Source organism: Sciurus carolinensis, unplaced genomic scaffold, assembly GCF_902686445.1.
Source record: "Sciurus carolinensis unplaced genomic scaffold, mSciCar1.2, whole genome shotgun sequence".
Taxonomy (NCBI): domain Eukaryota; kingdom Metazoa; phylum Chordata; class Mammalia; order Rodentia; family Sciuridae; genus Sciurus; species Sciurus carolinensis.
The window spans coordinates 263708-290945 of record NW_025920187.1 but is presented as its reverse complement, the minus strand read 5'-3'; the positions used below and the strand labels follow the sequence as shown (position 1 = coordinate 290945).

Below are 27238 nucleotides of genomic sequence, written 5' to 3'. Positions count from 1 at the left end.
TGATGCAAATACATGTCAAATTCTGATGTTCCACTACAGTGGAGCGTGTGATGTGTGTGTGTTTCTGTATGTTTTCATTAACATTAAACACTGGCCTCTTAAGATATACTTATGTACACAGTTTAGCAACTATACTCCAGACCAGACTTAGACATTTCTACAGTCCAGAAAGATTCCCCAGGCCCCTTCTACCAATTGGTGCCCACAAACTGAGGGAAACACACCCTGGAATATAGTTACAGATTACTTTGCTTATTCTTTAATTTCTATAAATGCCTTCATGTGTTGAGGGCCGTCTTGGACAAGATGGCACCTGGCAGTGAGCCAAAGGGCACTGGATACCAAAGTAAGGAAGTACCCAAAAAGGTTGCTTCCCTACTAGTTCCTTGGAGGCTTATGTTGTGTTGACACCAGGCTCTAGGATTGGCTATCTAATATCATGCCGCGCGTGGACAGCTCGTGATTCATATAGTGCTATGCTGACATTCCTCTGTATGTTCTCCTGTGTGAGAGAAAGCTTTGCTCTAATTGGCTGATAAGCTAGGAGCCTGGGGGAGGAGAGAGGGAGAGGGTAGGAGAAGGGAGATAGTAGCAGAACAAAGGAGGCAGGAAAATAGGGAGGACGCAATAAATCTGGTCAACTAAAGATTGGTGGTGTCTCCTTTCTCCGCGCCGGTTCCGCTGGATGGAAAAAGTGGTGGCCCGGACGAGGAGCTTCTTCCTCCTTCTGCGTCCTCCCACGAAAGTAACTTAAGGTAAGCTATAGGAAAACTAAGAAACTTTAGGTAAGCTATAGGAAAACTGTAGGATAACCCCAGTAAAGGGAGGCCAAATAACCCTGGTAAATGGCGTCTGCATAACCCCGGTAAAGGGAGGTCTTGTAACTCCAGGATGGGGTCACAAGTGTCTAGAAATCAAATGATAGGAATCATACTAGATGTATTTAAGGCTAATGGAACTGCCGTAAAACGATCTACTGTAACAGCATATGTAACTACACTGGCCAAGGTTAGTCCTTTGTTTTTGGAAGAGGGAGTCCTAAATATTCCACAATGGGAACATGATAAAGAGGATCTTATTAAAGCAGAAAAGCAATCCCCGTTACCTAGAGGTACTTTTCCCATGTGGCAACTCATTAAGGAATGTCTAACATCTAAAAAAGGTAAAATAATAACTTTAGTATAAAAAGGAAATATGTGTTTGGAAGAAATAAAGAAACAACTAAGTGTAACTTCTCATAAAGAGGAAGAAGTGGAGGAGGGGCTTACTGGGGAGGAATTAGAAAGAGCATCAAGGACATGGTCGCCCCCATCAGTTATATCCAGAAGGAATACCAATCCCTTCCTGGAGGCAGCCGCTCCCCCTCAAGCAGCCTGCCTCCAATATCCCCCAAAGTACCCTTGGGAGGAGTTAGTTCATGCTATAAATCAGATGGGTTTTTCACCGCGGGGAGAAGAAACCCCCCTTAAGGAAACCTCAGCAGTCCCACAATTCTTCCCTATACTAGAGAACCAAAATAGACAAAGATTCCACCAACCTCTGGATTTCAAAACAGTAAAAAATTTTAAGGAGGCAGTGGTTACATACGGTCCACAGGCCCCATTTACAATTAGTATGTTGGAATCAGTAGCGGGGCTGAATTTGGTGCCGGAAGATTGGAAAAGGTTATGTAAAGCTGTGCTATCAGGGGGGCAGTACCTAGTGTGGAAAACTGCATGGCAGGAAGCCTCATTAGAAACGGCACGACGTAATGCCACAGGCTTTCCCCAAAGAAATGTAGAAATGCTGACAGGAGAAGGAAACTATGAAGGTATTCAATAGCAGATTATTTACGATCCTGGGGTGTATGCACACATTGCTGCTGCTGCCACTAAAGCCTGGAAGTTAATTCAAGGGTCAGGAGATTTACAGGGGCAGTTGTCTAAGGTGATTCAGGGGAGTAATGAACCATTTGCAGATTTTGTTGATAGACTAATCCAAACGGCTGCAAGAGTATTTGGGGATTCAGAACAAGCTATGCCCTTAATAAAACAATTAGCTTATGAGCAAGCAAATAGATGGTATAAAGAAGCTATAAGACCATGGAAAAATAAAGATTTAAGTACATATATAAAGGTCTGCAGGGATATCAATGATGCAGTCATTACAGGACAAGTAATAGCTGCTGCTCTTCATGGGCCAAATCAGGGGCAATCAAGAGCTAAAGGAATAATATGCTTTAAGTGTGGGCAAGAAGGGCACTTCAGAAGAGACCGCCCTGAAGGACCCACAGGGTTAAAGCCCAGGGGAACACCTAAGACTAGAGAACAGCAAGGACAAATCAACCTGCCCCAGGTCTATGTCCCCGGTGCCAGAAAGGAAGGCACTGGGTGAGATTTTCTACATCAAGATTTGACATAGAGAGAAATCCTCTTCCTACCCAGTCAAAAAATGGCCAGGGGGGCCCAACCCGGGGCCCTCAAATATACGGGGCCTTTCAGAATCCCATAGTCCAGATCCCCACTCACAATCCTTTCCAACTATCTCCTCGTTGTCCTGAGGAACATCAGGGAGCGGGAGATTGGACCTCTGTGCCTCCGCCCAACTCATTCTAACCCCAGAGATGGGAGTACAAGTGGTCCCCACGGGCATACATGGACCACTCCCTGAGGGCACAGTAGGATTATTGTTGGGGCAGAGTTCCACAACTCTGTCAGCATTAGAAGTATTTCCAGGAGTCATTGATTCTGATTAAACTGGGGAAATAAAGATTATGTTATCCTCCCCTCAAGGGGTATCTGTTGTTTCTCCAGGAGACAAAATAGCCCAAATATTGATATTGCCTGACCATCATGGGACTTTTCCCAGTTCACAAAGGTCTGGAGGAGACAACGGGTTTGGATCAGCAGGATCGGGTGTCTTTTGGGCACAATCAACAAAAATACGCCATGTACAGACAGAGAAAAAACATGTATCCCATTTGTTTACAATAAAAAGAAAAAAAAATGTAAAAAAATAAAAAAATAAAAAAAATAAACTCATGCTTAAATTGAAAGTTAATGGTACTCCCATAGAGGGTCTAATAGACACAGGTGCTGACATCTCTATTATAACGCAGAAGGACTAGAACTAATCATGGCCTGTTACAGCATCCAGTACTACCTTATGGGGACTTGGATTTGCTCAAACCCCATTACAAAGTTCAGTTGTGTTATCTTGGGAGGACTCTGATGGGAAAAGGGGGACATTCCAACTTTATGTATTAGCTCACCTGCCTGTCACTCTTTGGGGAAGAGACATTTTAACGCAGACGGATGTTGTCGCTTCTTCCTCAGTTGAACAAAATATTTCCTGTCTAAACCCAACCGTTTTACCAGTCATGGTGGGACAAGGTTATAACCCTGGAAAAGGACTAGGCAAGAATCTACAAGGTATGACCTGCCCCATTCAAGCCAAAGGACAAACAGGGACTAAGGGGCTGGGTTTTCTGGAGGGGCCACTGAACCATTAAAGATAACATGGAAATCCAGTAATCCTATCTGGGTCCCCCAGTGGCCCCTTTCTAAAGAAAAAACAGAGGTGGCCCAGGAAATAGTTAATCAACAATTGACGGAAAATCATATCATTCCTTCCACTTCCCCTTGGAATACACCCATTTTTGTCATAAAAAAGAAGTCTGGGAAATGGCAACTCTTGCAAGATCTGAGAGCCATAAATTCCAGTATGCACATTATGGGCCCGGTGTAACTGGGTCTCCCCTCGTTAACTGCTGTTCCAAAACTTTGTCATATCATTCTCTACAGATATAAAAGATTGTTTCTTTTCCGTTCCTGTGCATCCCGAGGATGGCCCTCAATTTGCCTTTTCCATTCCCTCTTTGAATAATGAAGGGCCTAATACTAGATACCAATGGGTGGTCCTTCCCCAGGGAATGGCAAATAGTCCCACTATGTGTCAAATATATGTAGGTCAGGCTATATCACAGATTAGACAAAATTGTAAAGGACTTTATTGTCTCCATTATATGGATGATATTCTTTTGGCTCATAAGGAACAGGAGACCTTATTAGGGGTATTTGATGATATTATCAAAACCCTAGAAAAACGGGGATTACATGTGGCCCCAGGAAAGGTGCAAACCCACAGCCCTATTACCTTTCTAGGACATCAAATATTAGATACCTGTGTTAGGCCACAAAAAATTCAATTAGCCACAGGAAAGCTTAAGACTCTAAATGATTTCCAAAAATTATTAGGTGATATAAATTGGATAAGGCCAAATTCGGGAATCACCACTGGTCAACTTAAGCCTCTGTTTGATATTCTCCAGGGAGATTCAGACACTACATCCCCCAGAAATTTAACTCCTGAAGGTAGAAAAGCCTTGAGGTTAGTAGAACAAGCTTTAAAAAATGCTCATATTGATAGAGTTGACCTATCTTTGCCTTTTAATCTCATAGTATTAGATTCTGAATATACTCCTACAGGTCTATTGTGACAAACTGACTCCTAACATAGATCCATTTGCCAGTGTCCCCCAAATATGTTGTTTCCCCATATCCTGTGATGGTAGCAAATCTAGTTACATTAGGACTTAAGACAGCCCTTCAAGTTTTTGGAGTTCATCCTCAGACAGTTATTGTCCTATACACGGCAAAACACATTGAAATACTAGTTAACAGTAATGAAGATTGGGCAATTGTCTATTGTTCCACCATGGCCACATTTGATAATCACTTGCCAAGTTCACCTATTGTCAGCTTCTCCAAAAGACATCCTGTTATTTTCCCTCAGGTTGTTAAGTCTCAACCTATCCCAGCAGTAAATACAATTTTTACAGATGTCTCCTCCTCCGGTACAGCTACAGTAGTTTCTGATAAAGTACAAACTCTTATTACTTCTCATAAGTCTGCTCAAAAAACTGAACTGGAAGCATTACAAACATTTCCTGAGAAACATTTAAATATTTATCCTGACAGTCTCTATATTGCCCAGCTTGTGCCCCGGCTTGAGACAGCTGGACCCCTTAGTCCTCAATCTACCTTACAACAATGCTTTTATCAAGTACAAACTCTTCTGTGGGCTCACAAAGAACCTTTATATAGAAGCCATATCAGAGCACATTCAGGCTTACCTGGGCCTTTAGCTCAAGGAAATTCTACTGCAGACTCAGCTACTCGAGATCCTCATGTGTTTAACATTGTACAAAAATCAATTAATTTCCATAAAGATTTTCATGTCAATGCTACTATTCTCAAAATAAAATATAACATTACAAAAGAACAAGTCAGTAAAACAGTGTCCTCCCTGTGTGCCTCATTTATCTGTTCCTCATTTTGGAGTCAATCCTAGAGGACTCCTTCTAAATCATCTATGGCAGATGGATGTCACCCATATCCCTGAATTTGGTACTTTAAGATTTGTTCTTGTAACTGTAGATACCTACTCAGGATATATATTTGCTACCACCCATACAGGGGAAAAGACAAAAGATGTAATCAGTCATTGCCTTCAAGCCTTTGCTACTATGGGAAGGCCAAAAACATTTAAAACAGATAATGGGCCTGCATATACTTCTTCTTCATTTCAACAGTTTTGCTCAAAGTTTAATATCATTCTACAGGATTGCCCTACAATCCACAAGGAAAAGCTATCGTGGAAAGGGCTAATCAAACATTTGAAAATCTGCTTAACTAAACAAAAAGGGGGAGCCTGTTGAGGGCTGTCTTGAACAAGATGGCACCTGGCAGTGAGCCAAAGGGCACTGGATACCAAAATAAGGAAGTACCCAAAAAGGTTGCTTGCCTACTAGTTCCTTGGAGATTTATGACGTGTTTACACCAGGCTCTAGGATTGGCTATCTAATATCATGCTGCGCATGGACAGCTCGTGATTCATATAGTGCTATGCTGACATTCCTCTGTATGCTCTCCTGTGTGAGAGAAAACTTTGCTCTAATTGGTTGATAAGCTAGGAGCCTGAGGGAGGAGAGAGGGAGAGGGTAGAAGAAGGGAGATAGTAGCAGAACAAAGGAGGCAGAAAAACAGGGAGGACGCAATAAATCTGGTCAACTAAAGATTGGTGGTGTCTCCTTTCTCTGCACAAATTCTGCTGGAAGGAACATTCATGCTTTATGAAAGTAATGTCTGTGCAATTCTCAAAGGTCTTTTGTGTGTGATTGACCGTATATTGTTATGAATCTCAATATTCCATAATTTCTTAATCCATTCTGCTGTTAGTGATCATTATGGGAGAACACAACAATAATTCAACAATTACCATTTTAAACTTTTCAGCAGCTTCCTCTATTCTGCAGACTAATAACTCAGAAATAAGAAACAAGTTATACCTCTTCTATTCCTATCAAGGAATATGAAATAGGAAGATTATAATGTGTATTTTATTTTAAGGAATACTATAACTAATTTGTTAAAGGAACCCACTGAAGTTACATAGAGATTCAGTAAGAACTGCCTGGGGAAAGATCAAGATCAAGGTGAGAAATGACTGATTGAGACTGATTTTCCATTATCTCATTTTTTCTTAACTTAAGGTGCTATATCTCATGAGAAATCCCAAAGATGTCTTGTATCAGGTTATTATTTTTGGCCTACATCAAACCTTCCTATGAAACCAGAGTCACTGGAACAATGGTTTAAATGCTTCATCCAAGGAAACGGTGAGAGTTCTGAGACATAAGATCTGCTTCCCCAACTTGACTGGGCTTTCTCCTAATTTCCTGGTATCACTTTTCTACTCTTTTTCTGTATATTTTCCACAAGGAGTGAAGACAGACAACCCTTCAATTTGTGAGTCTGACTTCTTTCAATTAGCATGTTGTTCTTCAGTTCCATCCTTTATCCTGCAAGTGACAGAATTGAGTTCTTCTTTATGATTGAGTAAGCCATGTCATGTATATGGAGTACATTTTCTGTATCCATTCATCATCCAGTGGATACCTAGGCTTGCTCCATAACTCAGCTGCTGTGATTGAACTGCTATTAACATGGGCATGTATGCATTGCTATAGTACACTGACTTTAATTCTTTGGGATAAATACAAAGGGGTTCTATGACCAAAGCATATGGTGGTTCCATTCCTAGACTTTTGAGAAAAGCCCATACTGATATCCATGCTGGTGGTACTAATTGTAAGTGTTCTTTTCCTCTCACATGCCTGACAGCATTTATTGTTATTTGTGTTCTTGATGATTCTAACTAGAGTGACATGCAATCTGGCTTTAATCTGCTTTTATCTGGTTGTGAAAGATGTTGACAATCTTTTGCATAAAATTGTTTGCCATCATATTTCTCATTCTGAGAAATGATTGTCATTTATCCATCTATTCATTGGAGTATTTGATTTTCGGTGTTAAGACTTTTGAATACCATATATTCTGCGTATTAAACCTGTCACAGGAGTAGCTGGCAAAGATTTTCTCCCATTCTGTAGACCCTCTCTTCTTTGTCTCATTACCTTTGCTGTGCAGAAAGCTTTTAACTTGATTCCATTTCATTTACCAAATCTTGGTTTTGTTTCCTGAACACTAGGAGTCTTATGGAGAAAGTCATTCCTGCATCTATACATTGACATGAAGGTGCTTTGTTTCCTACTAGTAGTTCCAGTATTGATGGTCTAATTCATGTTTTATTGATCCACTTTGAGTTCATTTTTGTGCAGGATGTAGCTTCATTCTTCTATATGCAGGTGTCCAGTATTCCAAGCACCATTTATTAAATAGGATGTTCCCTCCAATATTTGCATTTGGTGTCTTTGTTAAGGATCAGATGAGTCTGTCTGTGAAGGTTTGTCTCTGTGTCTTCTATTCTAATCAATTGATCTATGGGTCTGTTTTGATATAAATTCAATTTTTCTGTTACTACACCTCTTGGTATGATTTGAGACTGGGAAGACGTTGGAATGTGATACCTGCAGCATTACTCTTTGTGTGTGAGTGTGTGTGTTGGGGACTAGACCAGGGCTGAGCACATGCCAGTCAAATGCTCTGCCACTGAGTCACATGCCAGCTCTTCATCATTGTTCTACCTGCTCAGATGGCTTTATATTTTTGTGTGTCATTTCAATTTTGGGACTCTTCCTTCTATTTCTCTGAAGAATGTCAATGGTATTTGATAGGGATTGCATTGACTCTGTAGATTTCTTTTGCTAATATGTCAATTTTGATTCTGGTGATCCAAGAACAAAAGAGGGCATGCATGGAAATGCATTTCAGTTCAGGAGCTCCTTTCCCCATGACCCCTCCCCTCTCCCATTCTCCCTCTTCTACTTGACTAGATTTCCTTTTGCTCATCTATTAGTTTATATTTCATTGGTTCTTTATGTCATCCTATCCTTCCCTTCCCCTTTCCTCTAGAAATGGATTTTATGCTAAGAACTCCCCAGTTCTGTACTCATCCCAGGACAGGACAACAATTATCAGCATCCATATAAAATCCAGAATCTCTTGGACATTATTCCCATGGGAACAGGTCTTTGGGAAAACCTGCCATCTTCTCTTGGTATACTTTATGAAAGGTTTCAGCTTGGGCCACTGTGAAGTGATTCTTCCAGTCCCCACAGATGCCTGGAAACATGAAGGAGAGACAGATCGGATCTAGTGACAGGTCTGAAGACGGAGATGCCCTTTTTGGTCTTTCAAGACAGCACAATGACCACTGGGTCATGGTGAGCCCTCCTGCTGCCTGGCCACCACACCCGTTTACACTTCTACCTGCTTGGATAGTGTGTCCTGACTTCCCTTCTCTCCCCAGCCATTCTGTACAGAATCCAGAAGGTATTCTACACGTGGCATCCATGCTGATCCACTGCCAGGTCCAGTGACTCTGGTCACTTCTGGCTCAGAGTCTCCCAGGACTTCCATGTCCTTTCAGCTAAGGACTTGAGTGCTTTTGTGGCTCTGTGTGTAGAGTCCTTGTTGTTTCAGACTCCACCCCTGTGACTACCCAGCTTAAACATGCCAAGTGACCCCTCTGCAGGCTCTTTATGTGTTCTGACCTCACCCCAGAGTGCTGTCCTGGTGGACATAATCATGTCTTGTCCACTTGCCTCATTCAAACTTCTACTCCAATGCAGTTACTCAGTGAGACCCTCATTTCAGAACTGAACACCTCCATCCTTGTTCAGTTCATACATCAAACATACATGTTCTATGCATTTCCTTTTGGAATGTGCAAATGGTATGCATTTCTATCACATTAAGTAGTCGACACTTCTTCATAAATTGCCTAAGATGTGCTGCTTCAAAGAATGTCAGAGTATATGTTCAATTGATAATTGTTGGAAGGTTTAATAAAGCATGAGTAACATACCAGGATAATGTCCTGTTTTACAGACATGAATTTAAAAAAGACCCTGGAAGTGTTAGTCAGTGAGAAAGTGGTGGGGGTGGAATGGAAGATAAAGACACGGATGTAAGTCATATCTTATGTGATTACAGTATTATGTATCATAGAAATTAATTGCCTAAGCTGTGGTGCTTCAAAAAATGTCATAGTACATGCTTAAATAATAATTGTTTTAAAGGAGTCATAAAGAATGAGTAACATACCAGCATAATATCGTGTTTTACAGACAAAAATTTTAAAAATCCCTGGAAGTGTTACCAGTGAGAAAGTGGTTGGGGTAGAATGGTAGCTAAAGAGATGGACATAAGTCATAGCCTCACTTATGTGATTACAGTATTTTGTATCATATGAATTAATTTTCACATAGACCAATCTAATTAATTAATAAAATATATACAATTATCTAAACTAATATATTCTATGCATGTAAACACTATACTCATGTGAATATAAAGTAGCAGAATGTCTAACATGTGACTGCTGTCCTATGAACACTCATTCTTACTCTTATTTTCATTGTTGTCTTCATTATCAGACAATCTTCATTGATTTCTTCTGCTAGACTCTGCTCTCTCAGTGAGTGACATCCCCAGCCCAGTCCTCTGGTTTATCCCTCTGTGCTCCATGTGCACTGTGTGCAGGAATCCTGACCTGTTGAGTATCTTTTGAAGCATTTGGTAGATTTATGCCATGGTTCACCATTCCAGATACATGAGAACTGGAGTAATCATGGAAAAAGAGGTTCTCACATCACTTGCAGTAGACATTTTCAATAGGCCTGAATCCAAGGGTGTTGGTGTGATTCATCTTTCCTCACAGGAAGGAGGCCTGACAATGTCTCCTAGAAAATGAACTCCTCTCTACCTTCTTCAGTTTGCTCTTTCTTTGGGTATCTCTTTCTTCAGGGCTGTTCTCTATGGTAAGTCAGCAGTGGAGTAGCCCAGACACCACCATCTCCAAAACCACCCTCCTCTCCAACACTGAATCAGCTTTCCCCAGGTACCTGCAGCCAATACCAGTAACATGGAAACAAATTTTCCAAAAGGGCAAAGGAGCAGCTTTCAGGGCCATGAATGATTAAATTTGATTTGTTCAAACACCTTCACTCTTAGTCTCAGGTGGTAAAGACAAGAATGCCCTCCAAGGATTCTCATGCATTGTGAAACCAGAGCATTTACCTTTCCTTGTCATTGAGACATGCTTAGTAATTAAATTTTCAGGTAATATTTCATAATTGGACATCTTGTTTTGTTTCATGACATGGAAGGAGCTATTCTCTAGCACTGAATCCAGTTCTTCTGGATTTAACTTCTTTCCCACGAATTGACAGATCTTCTCTATGGTGCTTCTTGGGTCCTAAAATGTGAACAATCCAGAGTGATGCTGTGAAAGGGAAAGACAGCAGACATGGGAAGATTGGAATGGAAATGTTAGGAGGGATGTAGGGGAGAAAGAGGAGATGAAGACATAACCAAATGGGAAAAGACTGAGATGGATTCCAGAAGGAGGGAGAAAGAGAAATGGCCAAGAGGAAGGACAGGAATGTGTGCATGATGTGAAGGTGGATGGGTTTCCCAGTGTGGCTGAGTTAAGGTCACCCCAGAGGCAAGTGTTAGGATTTCTAAAGAGTGCAAGATAAGGCCAGGAGACAAAGCCCCTAAAAACTCCTTACCCAATGATAACTGGCACTTGAATAACATATGGCTGTGCAATGTTTTTCTAAACTAAGCCCCATATCATTGATGGATATTCCTGGGAGATCACACCAAGGAAATACATCTTTATAAGAAGAAAAAGCTTGCTTGGACTCTAGACCTTCCTGATGAGACCGTAGTGCTTCATTACTAGTTTTTTTTCCCCTGAGCTCTACTTACTATATAACAAGAAGACACACAACTGTGGCAATAATTTAGAAAGTTTGTTGTGTATAAATATATGACTTATAATATTTAATACATCAAAAAACAAGTAGAGATATATAATTAATACATGATTATTGTATCTCAAATTTACCAGAGCTCTTTCAATTTTATTTGTCTTTTGAAAGCACCAACACTTGACATTAAAAAAATAAAAAGTGTGTTGTGTGGTTTGAGGGGAGAAAATAACAGGGAAGTGTGGGAGCTTGCTGCTGAGGTGAACGTGGCATCCAGGGCTCCTTGGTGAGAACTGACTTCATGCTGAGAACACAGGAGAACATGAAGTAGCTGCAGGAAGGAGACCAGAGGCCTTTCACCAGGGGAAGCAGATGCCTGTGCCTATGGCATCCTCTCTGTCCCCAGGACAGCACTTCCAGGCAAGTGTTCTCTAAAGGTCTGTTCACTCTTTTACTTTTTCTTACATTGTTTAAAAATTCTGAAAAGTATTTCTAAAATTTGGAAGCTTTCAATTATGTCTGGACCTAATAAACTCACACATAGAACTGTGCAGTTTTGTGTGTTTCAGAGTGACATTTTTCTGCACCAACAGAGAAATAAATTTGGAATAAATATGTATTCAGTGTGCAGCTATCCAGTCAGTGTAAGTGCATACCTACACACTCAGATGTACATCAGTTATTTACATGGGAATATTTAGCAGCCTCTCCATTTGCTATGTGGAAAAGCACACTGACTGTCACCCACAGTCACCATCCTGTGCTCAGATCATTAGAGGTCTTACTGTGACCCAGCTCTACCCGGACCCACTCCACAGTGCTGAGCACCATCTGCAGGTCTTTCCTGTCACTCCAGCCCCTAAGCTCTCAAAATAGAGTGACCTCTCAGTCACAGAGTGACTTCTCATCTTCTCATTACCTCTGTCAGTCAAGGGGAGAATCCTGAGAGGTGGACACACTCTGTGGTTAGTGCTTTCTGTCAGTTCTTTCTGATGACTAGGTTCCTGTCAGCATCCTAGGTTCTCCACACAGAAACCTTGACAGTCATGGGTGTGAGCATAAGCCCTGGCATCCTGCCTCAGTGTGAAGAAGGGTCATTTAGATGTTTCCAGATGAAACCCAGGATGAGGCATGGGGAAAGAGCGTGGAGCTTGGAGAGTCACGCAGGAGCAGGGTAATGGAGACCCAGGGCTTGTCTACTCTTAATGACTTCAGAGAGGCTGTAAATTGACAGGGAATGTGGATTGGAGACACTGAGGACCAGGGACACTGACAAGGGAGTCAGGATAGTGGGTAGCAGTGGGTGCTGACTATGAGAGGCTGCTTACCTTCTGCAGGTCTTCATAACTCAGCAGCAGGACATTCTCCCTGTCTCTCATGGACATCCAGCCATGGATGTGCTCGAACCATGATCCATAGGGCACTGCAGGTCAGGCACAGGAGTGCAGGTTACACACTACAAAAACAGGAACGGGGCCATCCCTGTCACTCATCGCAACCTGATAGCTTGATTCAGCTACAATTGATAAATTCTCCTCAAACTAGGTAATGAAAGAGAGAGGGCAATCATTCCTGAATTCTTTCTATGAAACCATTTCATCCTGATACCCAAGCCAGTCAAAGACATATCAAGTCAGAAAACAGCAGACTACACAGACACAGAAAATCTTATTAAAATATTAGTAAGTCCTATTCAACAGTAGGATTATACATCATGACATGTTGGTTTTATCCTAGGGGTTTGAGGTTGGTTCAACATTTTCAAATCCATAAGTGTATATCACCACATCAGAATAATTTTTCTTGACCAAGGAACTTGACTGAACATCATAAGACTATGTGTGTCAAACCCCAAACCAATATCACGCTAAATGGTAAAAGACTGAAAGCTTTTCTCCTAAGATCAGAAACAATGCAATGATGTCTACTATCACTACTCCCATTCAATCGAATTTTTGAAACTCCAGCATTAGAAATCAGGCAGGAGAAGGGAATCAAAAAAGTACAAGTAGGAAATAAAGAAGCCATGTCATCACTGTTTGCAGATGATATGATGTTATGCTTTGGAGAGCCAAAAGCTCTCCACAAACACTTCTAGAACAGATTATGCAATTCATCAAAGTAGCAGGACACAAAATCAACATACAAAAACCAAGATCTTTTCTTTATAACAATAATGAATCCGCTGAGGAAGAAATCGGGAATACAATTTCATTCACAATGGTCTTAAAAAATACCTAGGTAACCAGGCGTCTTGGCACATGCTTGTAATTCCAGTGGCTCAGGTGAATGAGGAAGGAGGATTGAAAATTCAAAACCAGCTTCTGCAACTCGTGAGACTGTAATCAACTTAGTGAGATGCTATCTCTAAGTAAAATATAAAAAATTGGCTGGGGATGTGGTCCAGTGGTTAAGCACCCCTAGGTTCAATTAGGGATACCAAAGAAATTAGACAACAACAAGAATAAAGACCTTAGACATATTCTACCCAAACAGGAGAAAGACCTCTTACAACAAAAATTATAGATCGATGAAGAAAGAAATTGAAGAAGACACTAGAAGGTAAAAAGTCCTCCCATGTTCTTGGATAGTCAGAATCAAAATTTCCATATTACCAGAAGAAATCTACAGATTTAATGCAATCCCCATCAAATACCAACAACAATCTTCACAGAAATAGAAGAAACAGTCCCAAAATTGAAATGACAACTAAAAGATCCAGTTTAGCCAAAGCAATTTTGAGAAATGATGAAGGACAGGGATGTGACTCAGTGGCAGACAACTTAACTGGCACGTGCAAGGCCCTGGGTCTAATCCCCAATGCCAAACAACAACAACAACAACAATAGTAATAATATTACTTAAGTTAGCACATTTCAAAGTCTTGCCAGGCTCCAATCATAGTAAAGAGCTATAGTAACAAAAATATTGAACACACACATAGATCAGTTGAGTAGAAAGAAGACACAGTGACAAAACCACGCAGATAGACTCATCTTATTCTTAGACAGACACCAAAAACAAATATTGGTAAAAACAGCCTGTTTAATAAGTGGTGCATGGAAATCTAAATATCTACATGTAGAATAAAGATAAATCCGGCACAAAAATGAACTCAAAGTGGATCAAAAAACATGAATTAGAATATAAACATTGTAACTACTGGTAGAAAACAAAGCGCTTTCACTCCAATGTATAGGTGCAGACATGACTTTGTTCATAAGACTCCTAGTGTTGAGGAAGCAAAGCCAAGAATTGATAAGTGGAAAGGCATCAAGTTAAAAAATTTCTGCAAAGCAAAGGAAATGAGACAGAGAAGAGAGGGCCTATGGAATGGGAGAAAATTTTTGCCTGGTACTCCTGTGACAGAGGACTAACATCCAAAATATAAACAGTCAAAAATATGAAGAGAGAGCCCACAGAATGGGAGAAAAATCTTTGCCACACACACTTCAGATAGAGCACTAATCTCCAGAATCTATAAAGAACTCAAAAAACTTTACACCAAGAATACAAATAACCCAATCAACAAATGGGCTAAGGAAATGAACAGACGCTTGACAGAAGAAGATCTACAAGAAATCAACAGATATACGCAAAAATGTTCAACATCTCTAGTAAAAAGAGAAATGCAAATCAAAACTACCCTAAGATTCCATCTCACCCCAATTAGAATTGGTGATTATCAAGAATACTAGCAACAATAGGTGTTGGCGAGGATGTGGGGATAAAGGTACACTCATACATTGCTGGTGGGGTTGCAAATTGGTGCAGCCACTCTGGAAAGCAGTATGGAGATTCCTTAGAAAACTTGGAATGGAACCACCATTTGACCCAACTCTCCCACTCCTTGGCCTTAAAATCAGCATAGTACAGTGACACAGTTACATCAATGTTTATAGCAGCTTAATTCACAATAGCCAGATTGTGGGACCAACCTAGATGCCCTTCAGTAGATGACTGGATAAAGAAACTGTGGTATATACAGATAATGGAATATTATTCAGCCATAAACAAGAATAAAATTATGGCATTTGCAGGAAAATGAATGGAGTTGGAGAATATCATGCTAAGTGAGATAAGCCAATCCCAAAAAACTAAAGGCAGAATTATTTCTCTGATAAGTGGGTGGGAGGGAGGCAAGAATGGAGGATGGATGGATGATATAGAGGAAAATAAGGGATGGGGAGGTGGGCTGGGAGAAGGAAAAATAACAGTATGAAGCAAACATCATTACCCTCTGTACATGTATGGTTATGCAAATAGTGCAACTTACTTTGTGTACAACCAGAGAAACAATAGTTGTACCCCATTTGAATCAAATAAAAACTTTTAAAAATTCAGATATATTAAGCACTCAAAATCTCAACACCAAAACCAAATAACCCAAACAATGAGTAAATGACAATCATTTCTCAAAAGGAGAAATAAAATGGCCAACAATTTTATCAAAAATTTTTCAAAATCTTTAACAATCAGATGAAAACAAATCCAAGTTATACTGAGATTACATCTCACTCCAGTTAGAATCATCAAGAACACAAATCAAAGTAAATGCTGGCAGGGATGTGAATGAAAAGGAACATTTACACACTATTAGAATTGGAAATTAGTGCCACCACCATGGTTATCAGTATGGGGTTTCCTCAAAGGACTTGGAATGGAAAGAGTATATGACTTGGTCATAGAGTCCCTTAGTATTTATCCAAAAGAATCAAAGTCAACATGCTATAGCAACACATGCATACCCATGCTGATAGCAGTTCAATCTCAGCAGCTAAGTTATGGAGCCAGCCTAGGTGTCCACTGACTGATGAATGGATAAAGGAAATGTGGTAGATATACATGATGGGGTTCACTCAGTCATAAAGAAGAACACAATTCTGTGATTTGCAGGATAAAAGATGGAATTGGAGAACAACATGCTAATTGAAAGAAGCCAGGTTCACAAAATCTACAGTTGTCTGTTTTCTCTCATAGTGGAAAGTATACAGAAAAAGAATACAAAAGGGATACCAGGAAATTAGGAGATAGACCAGTCGAGTTGGGGAAGCAGATCTATATGTCGCAGAACACTCACCGTTTCCTTGGATGAACCATTTAAAGTATTGTTTGAATGACTCTGGTTTCTTAGTAAGTTTTAACGTAGTCCAAAGATAATAACCTGACACAAGAACGTCTTTGGGATTTCTCATGATATATACCACCTTAAATTAAGGAAAAATAAGAGAATAAAAAAGAGACTGCTCCATCAGTCATTTCCCATCTTCATCTTGATCTTTATCCAGGCAGTTTTTACTGAATCTCTATTAAAACATCAATGGATCTAGCTCTCTGGCCTACACCTGTAATCCCAGTGACTCAGGAGACTGAGACAGAAGAATTACAAGTTCAAAGTCAGTCTAAGCGGTCCTTTTCAAGATGGTGGCCTAGAGGGCGGCTGCATTGCTCCAGGACGCAGGATTCAAAAGAGGAGATAGTGAGAGACTTGGGACCAGCTCAAGGCCGCCGGGTGAGTCTCTCCCGTTGGGGAGGTGTCCCGGATGGGGCAGTAGCCCCGGAACACAGGGAATTTTGTGAAGTAGAGTTGCTTGGCGAGAAGCCCCTCCCCCCACTGGAGCAGTAAACACGGACAACTGGGATCATCGTAGAGGAGGCGGCTCAGCACAGCGCTTGGACTCGGAGCAACCACTGGGGCTCCGGCCGGCTGCCTGAGGAGGAGCTGCGTGGCAAGCTGTTTGGACGCAGAACGACCACTTCTGAACACCGGGGGGTTGCCCGGAGGAAGAGGAGAAGCGCGGCGGGTCGCTTGGTCTAGGAGTGACTGCATCAGAGCCACAGGTGGTCACCAGAGGAGGAGGTGAGTGCTAAGTTGATTGTACTCAAAGCGACAGCTCCTGAACACCAGTGGCCTGCCTGGAGGAGGAGCGTGGTGGGTCGCTTGGTCTCGGAGCCACTGCTCCTGAACACCCGGGGGGCTACCCCGAGGAGGAGGAGGAGGAACAGGGCGGGTCACTTGGGCTTGGAGTGACTGCCTAGGGCTACGGGAGGTTGGCGGGAGGAGGAGACGTGAAGTGAGTTGCTTGGGCTCCTAGTGACTGTGTCGGAAACCGGGCCGTTGTCTGGAGGAGGAGGTGTGTGGCGGGTCTCTGGGTCTCGGAGCTATTGTACGGGGCTCCAGGTGGTGGCTCAAAGGAGGGGCCGCATAGCCAGGCGATTAGGTGCAGAGCAGGGTCCCAGGAGCTAGGTGGCTTCTTGCTGGAAGATCCGCACAGAGACACACCTAGGGGCGGAGAGAAGTTTACAGGACTGCGGGCGGATTCTCTGGGAGAGGCAGCCTAAGGAGACTCGCCTGCAGAGGGTGAGGCTCCCAGGCCCAGGAGATAGGTCCGGGCCCCTGGGAACGCTGCAGAGGAAGACAACCCAGCCGAGGCAGTAGTTGTAGATTGAGGGGAACCTCTAGGAGGGGAACTGACCAGCGAGACGTCCCCACTGAGTGAGTCTTCCCTGCCGGAAGAGGTTTTCTCACAGGGACGGTAAAACCAGAGACACAGGCACAAACAGGACTTGCCTCAGCCCACAGCCTAGTTCCCCGTTGGATGACCATTGGTCAACAAGTGGAGGCACCTCTGACCACTAGCAGGGAATATATGCCACCTGAGGGTCACCACCCCTAGAGAGGCAGCTTCTTCGTGGAGCTCCGCATTATCAACTTCCTCCAAGACTTCAGGCTACTGAAGGATAAGAGGGGATATACTAGCAATCTTCAGGGACATTATAAGTCGATAGAGGAAATCTGCAATATCTCAATGACCCACTGATTAATGAACAATATGAGAAAACAAGGGAAGAAAATGCCCCAAACAAATCTAGATGTTACATCAATAGAATCCAACGACAGCATGGCAGAAGAAATGACAGAAAGGGAGTTCAGAATGTACATAATTAAAATGATTAGGGAAGCAAACGATGAGATGAAAGAGCAAATGCAGGCATTGAATGATGAGATGAAAGAGCAAATGCAGGCATTGAATGATCGCACCAATCGACAGTTAACAGAGCAAATTCAGGAAGCAAAAGATCATTTCAATAAAGAGTTAGAGATACTGAAAAAAAAACCAAACAGAAATCCTTGAAATGAAGGAAACAATAAACCAAATTAAGAACTCCATAGAAAGCATAACCAAAAGGATAGAACACCTGGAAGACAGAACTTCAGATATTGAAGACAAAATATTTAACCTCGAAAACAAAGTTGAACAAACAGAGAAGATGGTAAGAAATCATGAACAGAATCTGCAAGAACTATGGGATATCATGAAAAGGCCAAATTTGAGAATTATTGGGATTGAGGAAGGCTTAGAGACACAAACCAAAGGAATGAACAATCTATTCAATGAAATAATATCAGAAAATTTCCCAAATCTGAAGAATGAAATGGAAAATCAAGTCCAAGAGGCTTATAGGACTCCAAATACACAAAATTACAACAGACCCACACCAAGGCACATTATAATGAAAATACCTAACATACAAAATAAAGACAGAATTTTAAAGGCTGTGAGAGAAAAGAACCAAATTACATTCAGGGGGAAACCAATACGGATATCAGCAGATTTTTCAATCCAGACCCTAAAAGCTAGAAGGGCCTGGAACAACATTTTTCAAGCCCTGAAAGAAAATGGATGCCAACCAAGAATCTTATACCCAGCAAAACTTAACTTCAAATTTGACGATGAAATAAAATATTTCCATGATAAACAAAAGCTAAAAGAATTTACAAAAAAGGAAGCCAGCATTACAGAACATTCTCAGCAAAATATTTCACGAGGAAGAGATAAAAAACAAAGAAGCAAATCAGCAAAGGGAGGAATTATCCTAAAGGAACTGTCAAATAAAGGAGGAACCAAGATGTGTCAAAAAATAAATAAATAAATAAATAAAATTTTAAGTATGAACCAAATGACTGGGAATACAAATCATATCTCAATAATAACCCTGAATGTTAATGGCCTGAATGCATCAATCAAAAGACATAGACTGGCAGATTGGATTAAAAAGAAAGATCCAACAATATGTTGCCTGCAAGAGACTCACCTCATAGAAAGAGATACCCATAGACTAAAGGTGAAAGGATGGGGAAAAACATACCATGCACATGGACACAGCAAAAAAGCTGGAGTATCCATACTCATTTCAGATAATGTGGACTTCAAGCCAATGTTAGTCAGAAGGGATAAGGAAGGACATTTCATGCTGCTTAAGGGAAGCATAAATCAGCAAGATATAACAATCATAAACATCTATGCCCCAAATAGTGGCTCATCCATGTATGTTAAACAAATCCTTCTCAATTTTAGAAACCAAATAGACCATAACACAATAATACTTGGTGATTTTAACACGCCTCTCTCACCACTGGACAGATCTTCCAAAAAAAATTGAACAAAGAAACCATAGATCTCAATAACACAATCAATAATTTAGACTTAACAGACATTTATAGAATATACCATCCAACCAAGAGCGAATACACTTTCTTCTCAGCAGCACATGGATCCTTCTCTAAAATAGACCATATATTATGCCACAAAGCTAATGTCAGCAAATACAAGAAGATAGAGACGCTACCTTGTATTCTATCAGATCATAATGGATTGAAGTTACAAATCAATGAAAGAGTAAAAAACAGAAACTACTCCAACACCTGGAGATTAAATAATACACTATTATATGATGAATGGATAACAGAAGATATTAGGAAGGAAATTAAAAAATTCTTAGAGGTAAATGAGAACAAAGAAACATCATATCAAAATCTCTGGGACACTATGAAAGCGGTACTTAGAGGAAGATTTATTTCATGGAGCGCATTTAATAAAAGAAGTAAAACTTAACAAATAAACGACCTAACACTACAGCTCAAAGCCCTAGAAAAAGAAGAACAGACCAACACCAAAAGTAGTAGAAGACAGGAAATAGTCAAACTCAGAGCTGAAATCAACGAAATTGAAACGAAAGAAACAATACAAAAAATTGACAAAATAAATAGTTGGTTCTTTGAAAAAATAAACAAAATTGATAAGCCTTTAGCCACACTAACAAAGAGAAGACGAGAGAAAACCCAAATCACTAAAATTCGGAATGAACAAGGAAATATCACAACAGACACGACTGAAATACAAAACATAATTAGAAGCTATTTTCAAAATCTATACTCCAACAAAACAGAAAACCTCGAAGACATCAACAGGTTTCTTGAGACATATGAATTGCCTAAACTGAATGAGGAGGACATACACAATTTAAATAGACCAATTTCAAGTAATGAAATAGAAGAAGTCATCAAAAGCCTACCAACAAAGAAAAGTCCAGGACCAGATGGGTTCTCAGCCTAGTTCTACAAAACTTTTAAAGAAGAGCTCATTCCAATACTTCTCAGAGTATTCCATAAAATAGAAGAGGAGGGAACCCTCCCAAACTCATTCTATGAAGCCAATATTACCCTTATACCTAAACCAGACAGAGACACATCGAGGAAAGAAAATTTCAGACCAATATCCTTAATGAACATCGACGCAAAAATTCTCAACAAAATTTTAGCAAATCGCATACAAAAACATATTAAAAAGATAGTGCACCATGATCAAGTGGGTTTCATCCCAGGGATGCAAGGTTGGTTCAACATCAGGAAATCAATAAATATCATTCACCATATCAATAGACTTAAAGTCAAGAATCACATGATTATTTCGATAGATGCAGAAAAAGCATTTGATAATATACAGCACCCCTTCATGCTCAAAACACTAGAAAAAATAGGGATAGTGGGAACGTTCCTTAACATTGTAAAGGCCATCTACGTTAAGCCCATGGCTAATATTATTCTAAATGGTGAAAAACTGAAAGCATTCCCTCTAAAAACTGGAACAAGGCAGGGATGCCCTCTTTCACCACTTCTATTCAATATCGTCCTTGAAACTCTAGCCAGAGCAATTAGACAAACCAAAGAAATTAAAGGGATACGAATAGGAAAAGAAGAACTCAAACTATCCCTATTTGCTGATGATATGATGGTATACTTAGAGGAACCAGGAAATTCCACCAGAAAACTTTTAGATCTCATAAGTGAATTCAGTAAAGTAGCGGGATATAAGATCAATGCACATAAATCGAAGGCATTTTTATATATAAGCGATGAATCTTCAGAAAGAGAAATTAGGAAAACTACCCCATTCACAATAGCATTGAAAAAAATAAAATACCTGGGAATCAATCTCACAAAAGAGGTGAAAGACCTCTACAATGAGAACTACAGAACACTAAAGAAAGAAATTCAAGAAAACCTTAGAAGATGGAAAGATCTCCCATGTTCTTGGATAGGAAGAATTAATATTGTCAAAATGGCCGTACTACCAAAAGTGCTATACAGATTCAATGCAATTCCAATTAAAATCCCAATGATGTACCTTACAGAAATAGAGCAAGCAATTATGAAATTCATCTGGAAGAATAAAAAACCCAGAATAGCTAAAGCAATCCTTGGCAGAAAGAGTGAAGCAGGGGGTATCGCAATACCAGATCTTCAACTCTACTACAAAGCAATAGTAACAAAAACGGCATGGTATTGGTACCAAAATAGAAAGGTGGATCAATGGTACAGAATAGAGGACACGGACACAAACCCAAATAAATACAATTTTCTCATTCTAGACAAAGGGGCCAAAAATATGCAATGGAGAAAAGATAGCCTCTTCAACAAATGTTGCTGGGATAATTGGAAATCCATAAGCAACAGAATGAAACTAAACCCATATCTCTCACCATGCACGAAACTAAACTCAAAATGGATTAAGGATCTCAGAATCAGACCAGAGACCTTGCATCTTATAGAAGAAAAAGTAGGTCCAGAGCTTCAACATGTCGGCTTAGGACCAGACTTCCTCAACAGGACTCCCATAGCACAAGAAATCAAAGCAAGAATTAATAACTGGGATAGATTCAAACTAAAAAGCTTTCTCTCAGCAAAAGAAACTATCAGCAATGCGAAGAAAGAGCCTACAGAGTGGGAGAAAATCTTTGCCAATCATACTTCAGATAGAGCACTAATCTCCAGAATCTATAAAGAACTCAAAAACCTCTACACCAAGAATGCAAATAATCCAATCGACAAATGGGCTAAGGAAATAGATAGACACTTCACAGAAGAAGATGTACAAGCAATCAACAAACATATGGAAAAATGTTCAACATTTCTAGTAATAAGAGAAATGCAAATCAAAACCACCCTAAGATTCCATCTCACCCCAATTAGAATGGCGATTATCAAGAATACAAGCAACAACATGTGTTGGCGAGGATGTGGGGAGAAAGGTACACTCATACATTGCTGGTGGGGCTGCAAATTAGTGCAGCCACTCTGGAAAGCAGTATGGAGACTCCTTAGAAAACTTGGAATGGAACCACCATTTGACCCAGCTATCCCACTCCTTGGCCTATACCCAAAGGACTTAAAATCAGCATACTACAGAGATACAGCCACATCAATGTTCATAGCTGCTCAGTTCACAATAGCCAGATTGTGGAACCAACCTAGATGTCCTTCAATTGATGAATGGATAAAGAAACTGTGGTATATATATACAATGGAATATTACTCTGCCATAAAGAATGATAAAATTATGGCATTTGCAGGCAAATGGATGAAACTGGAGAATATCATGCTAAGTGAGATAAGCCAATCTCAAAAAACCAAAGGAAGAATGATATCGCTAATAAGTGGATGAGGACACATATTGGGGGGTGGAAAGAGTTAGTGTTAGGGTTAGAGTTAGGTTTAGGGAGGGAGGCAAGAATGGAGGAAGGAAGGACTGTATAGAGGGAAAAGAGGGGTGGGAGGGGTGGGGGGGAAGGGAAAAAAATAACAGAATGAATCAAACATTACGCTATGTAAATTTATGATTACACAAATGGCATGCCTTTACGCCATGTACAAACAGAGAAACAACATGTATCCCATTTGTGTACAATAATAAAAATAAATAAATAAATAAATAAAAAAAGGAAAAAATAAAAAAAAGACAGTCTAAGCAATGGTGGGGCACTAAACAGCTCAGTGAGACCCAAAATAGGTTTAGGGATGTGGCTCAGTGGTCAAGTGCCCCTGAATTCAATTCCTGGTACCCCAGAATCAAAAAAGAAAATATCAGTGGGTGCTTTTAATGAATTAGTTATAGCATTCATTTTTCAAAATACATTTTTAATTTCCTATTATGATTTCACTCTGCTAGGAATAGAAGAGCAATACATTGTCCCTTCTTTCTAGGACATTAGTCTACTCAACAAGGAAAACTGCTGGAAAAGTTTAAATGGTAAGTGATGAGGTATTTGCATGCTTCCCCATAATGACCACTAACAGCAGAATGGATTAAGAAATTATGGTATATTCAAATTCATAACAATATACACCATTCATACACAGAAGACCAGTGAGGCATATCACAGATATTACATGCATATAGCATGAATGCTTTTATACAAAATTCGAGAAGAAGCAGACTAATCTGTAGCTGTATTCCATGATGTGTTTCTCTCAGTTTGTGGGCACTGATTGGTAGAGAGGCATGGGGAATCTTTCTGGACTGTAGAAATGTTCTAAGTGTGGTCCAAATGATAGTTGCCCAACTGTGCATGTATGTAGATATTGAGGCTGGTGTTTAAGATTAGTGAACACACACACACACACACACACACAAACACACACACACACACACATCACACACAACTGGGTACTGGAACATCAGAATTTGACATTGTGTTTGCACAAACTCTCTTGGTGTTATTATTGGAGGTCTTACGTCTCCTTAGGCCTCAGTTTAGTAAGGCAGAGGTTAAGGAAACCCAACAGGAGACATGGAAATGGGTCTATTGGAGCATCCTCACTGTGAGTCACTTTATGACATTTCCAAGACAGGAGATTATTAATCTTGGTCTCTTGGTGTTGTTTACTGCTGATAATCCCTCAGCCACGGGGAGGCTGGAGTGGCTGCTGATCACAAAGCTTAGGGACATGCAGTGGGCTGCAGTGATTAGAATAGTGAGCCAAAGCTCCTAAGAAGTCCCAAGGATATGCATTTATCAATGTTTGCATGCTCTGTTCCCCATACAGACAACTCTGACCTGGGTGCATCCACCTACCTGGCAGAGGCTTTTATTGAATTAATTATGGCTAACATCTTCAAGAGCTTTAAAGAACAATACTCTAGTGTAGATGCAGTTATAAATTCTGGTTGCACATAAGATGTGGTTTTCTGGAATTAGCCAGTCCCGTTATTCCTGATTTCAGGCTAGGTAATATGTGCAATGGTCCACATCATTGCACTCAAGTGTGGTCTGAGTTGTGTCCTCCTTAGCCTTACCTAGTGTCTGAGAATCTAAGGTCTCTCCCAACGTATCTCATGAGCAGACATCCTGGCAAGATCTGCAGAGGTTACATAGGCACATGGAAGGACAAAAAGCATTAATGAAACATTAGGCACTGACCTTGGCCTTGGAAGTGAATAACGACTTGGGGAAGAGATGGAAGGGAAGGTGAGAGGTCAGGAGCCTTTGTCTTTCACTCTCATTTAGGAATTTGCAACCCTGTCTTGTCTCTAACCAGGATGAGCATTTCCAGATGGGCACAGACTGAATCCACTTGGTATACCCTTTGGAGTGAATCAAGCAGAGAATTTCCCTCAACCAGCGGGTTCCTAGATAAGGAAGGAAAAGTGATGGTCACTCATTTCAACCTGACTTGTGAACGAAAAATCATGACAAAATCCATAACATAAACATAACCATATACCCATTCAAAGCATGCAATCAGGTAGTGCTAAGCAGTGTTAATCATGTTTCTGATTTTGCTCAGTCAACGTCCAGAACCTGTTCATCTTGAAAACTGAATTTCTCTGCTTCTCAACAACACTTCCCTACTTATTGTATCTTTCAGTCCCTGGATCCACCATGGCATTTTCTGTTTCTATGAACTTAATTTTAGAAAGTAATTTGCACCAATGGAATCATATAGTATTTGCCCTTTTGTGCCCACATATTGCATTTAACATGGTGCCCTCAGGATTGATCTGTTTTAGAGGATATCTGAATGTCTTTCCTTGTTGAGGCTGAATTTTATTCCATAGTGTCAATATGCTGCACTTTGTTTATTCATTCACCTGTGAATGCGTTTGAGGTTGCTTCTACCCTTGGCTCTTTGCTGAGATCCTTTTATGATGTTCCCACGTCCTTGACTTTCCAGCACCCTGTCCCTTCCAATGCCTTGGCGTCAATCCTTGCCTAGTTTGCACTGCTCCTGCCCCTAGTCCCACTCCCATAGGTGCAGGATGCATGACTTTTTAGTCCCTTGCATTTTCCTGGCACATTTCTGATTCCCAGCCATCGTCCAAGCTGACTCTCCTACTCTACAACATCCCTCTCCATGTGACCTCCTGTTCATTCTTTTCACTTCTCTTGAGCTGCTCTTTTGCTATGAGGTCTTCACTGGTCCTCCTTACCACCCGTTTCTCCCATGCCACCACACAAACACCTGAATTTGCTTAGGATTCACTCCTACGTCTTCTTCTGATACCTTGGATGATCCCCACTGAGCTCTGTTTTTTTTTTTTTTTTTTTTTTTTTGCCATGCTGGGGATCGAACTCAGGGACTTGTGCTTGCAACGCAAGCACTCTACCGACTGAGTTATCTCCCCAGCCCCCAACTCAGCTCTTGTGGCACTCTCTGCAGTTGCATGGAAGTGGTTTGGGGCACTGCCCCTTCCTCCCAAAGCAGGGCTCACGGGCATCTAGAGCACATTCCATCCATCTGCTGAGTGAGTGAGGGACACAGTCCTCACCTTTCTCATGGGTGGTTCCTGTCCTGATTCCTTACCTGACTTAGGGTAAGTCACAATTATTGTATCTTCATCCTTTATCACAAACTTAGTACATGTTTCTTTTATGTCTTCAATGTTGTAACCCCAAACAGGGAAAGGTAACCCTTCAAACCACAGGAACTCATATGTCATGATGATGAGTTCTCTAGGTGTGGAGCTGGGGTCCAGGTGTTGCCACCACTGGATGTGGCAGAAGATACTGGGAGAGAAGACTTTAAAGGACAGTCCAAAGAAACATCAACTTTTTCTTGTTGTCAGATTAACTAGTTGGTAAAAACAAATTGTGATTTTTGACCCACAGTTTCTTGGTATTGAGCTATTTTGGACTCCTTCAGTGAACTTGAGGATGGTGATCTGAGCATGAGTTCACGGGCAGGACCCCAAGGCAAGTGCTGCAAAATAATGCCAGTGAGGATCCCCTGGGACCTGAAGAAAGTTATCCTTTTCCATTTATTTGCATTTTGAAGAGTTTTCAGCATAGAATTTTTACATGAAATGGATAGATACAGTGTAGCAATAATAGGCTGGAAGGAAGCTGAGGAACACGCACTGAAGACTCTGAGTCTCAAGGACAAGGGCCTGCTTTAGACTCACCAGATATGGGGGTGGACGGTCACTGGATTCCAGGGGCCAGTCCTTTACCTTCTGATTGACGCGTGGCAATGGGCTTCATTCTTCCAGGATTTAAGGACTGATAAGGAATTTTCATATCTACCACATCAGTGACCCACGAAGGCTTCACTTCATCTTTGTTCGCGCCCTTACAGTCCCCAGTGGACTCTGGGTGTCAACAGCTCTGCATGTTCAAGCAACATGCCGAATCCAGGGAGCACGTGCATTGTGATTCCTGATGCCAGGAATGTGTAAGGACACACCTGCACTGTCACCACAGTGTGGTGAATGACATCAACCCCACATTGAAGGCACAGTGCTTCAGGCAGACTATTGGGTCATCAGGAGCAAAAACACTTTCCCCTCTTCCTGCTAATTCCTGGGAGTAGTAATGTATTGTGTGGGGGTCTCTAAGTCACGACCCACATGGATGACAAAAGGGTGAACTACTGGAGGATGATGTTGGGTATAATCA

General features: G+C 40.9%; 1 protein-coding gene and 1 pseudogene across 1 annotated transcript; one reads left to right on the top strand and one right to left on the bottom strand.

Annotated features, from left to right (window-relative positions):
- Positions 1–27238, top strand: part of LOC124974888 (sulfotransferase 2A1-like) — a 62626-nt pseudogene that overhangs the window by 21464 nt on the left and 13924 nt on the right.
- Positions 8452–26283, bottom strand: LOC124974887 (sulfotransferase 2A1-like). The gene is made up of 6 exons (XM_047537852.1): positions 26148–26283; positions 24764–24972; positions 16302–16428; positions 12550–12644; positions 10524–10701; positions 8452–8564 (listed from the first exon to the last, which is right to left on the bottom strand). The coding sequence occupies exons 1-6, from the start codon at positions 26281–26283 to the stop codon at positions 8452–8454; spliced, it is 858 nt and encodes a 285-aa protein (XP_047393808.1).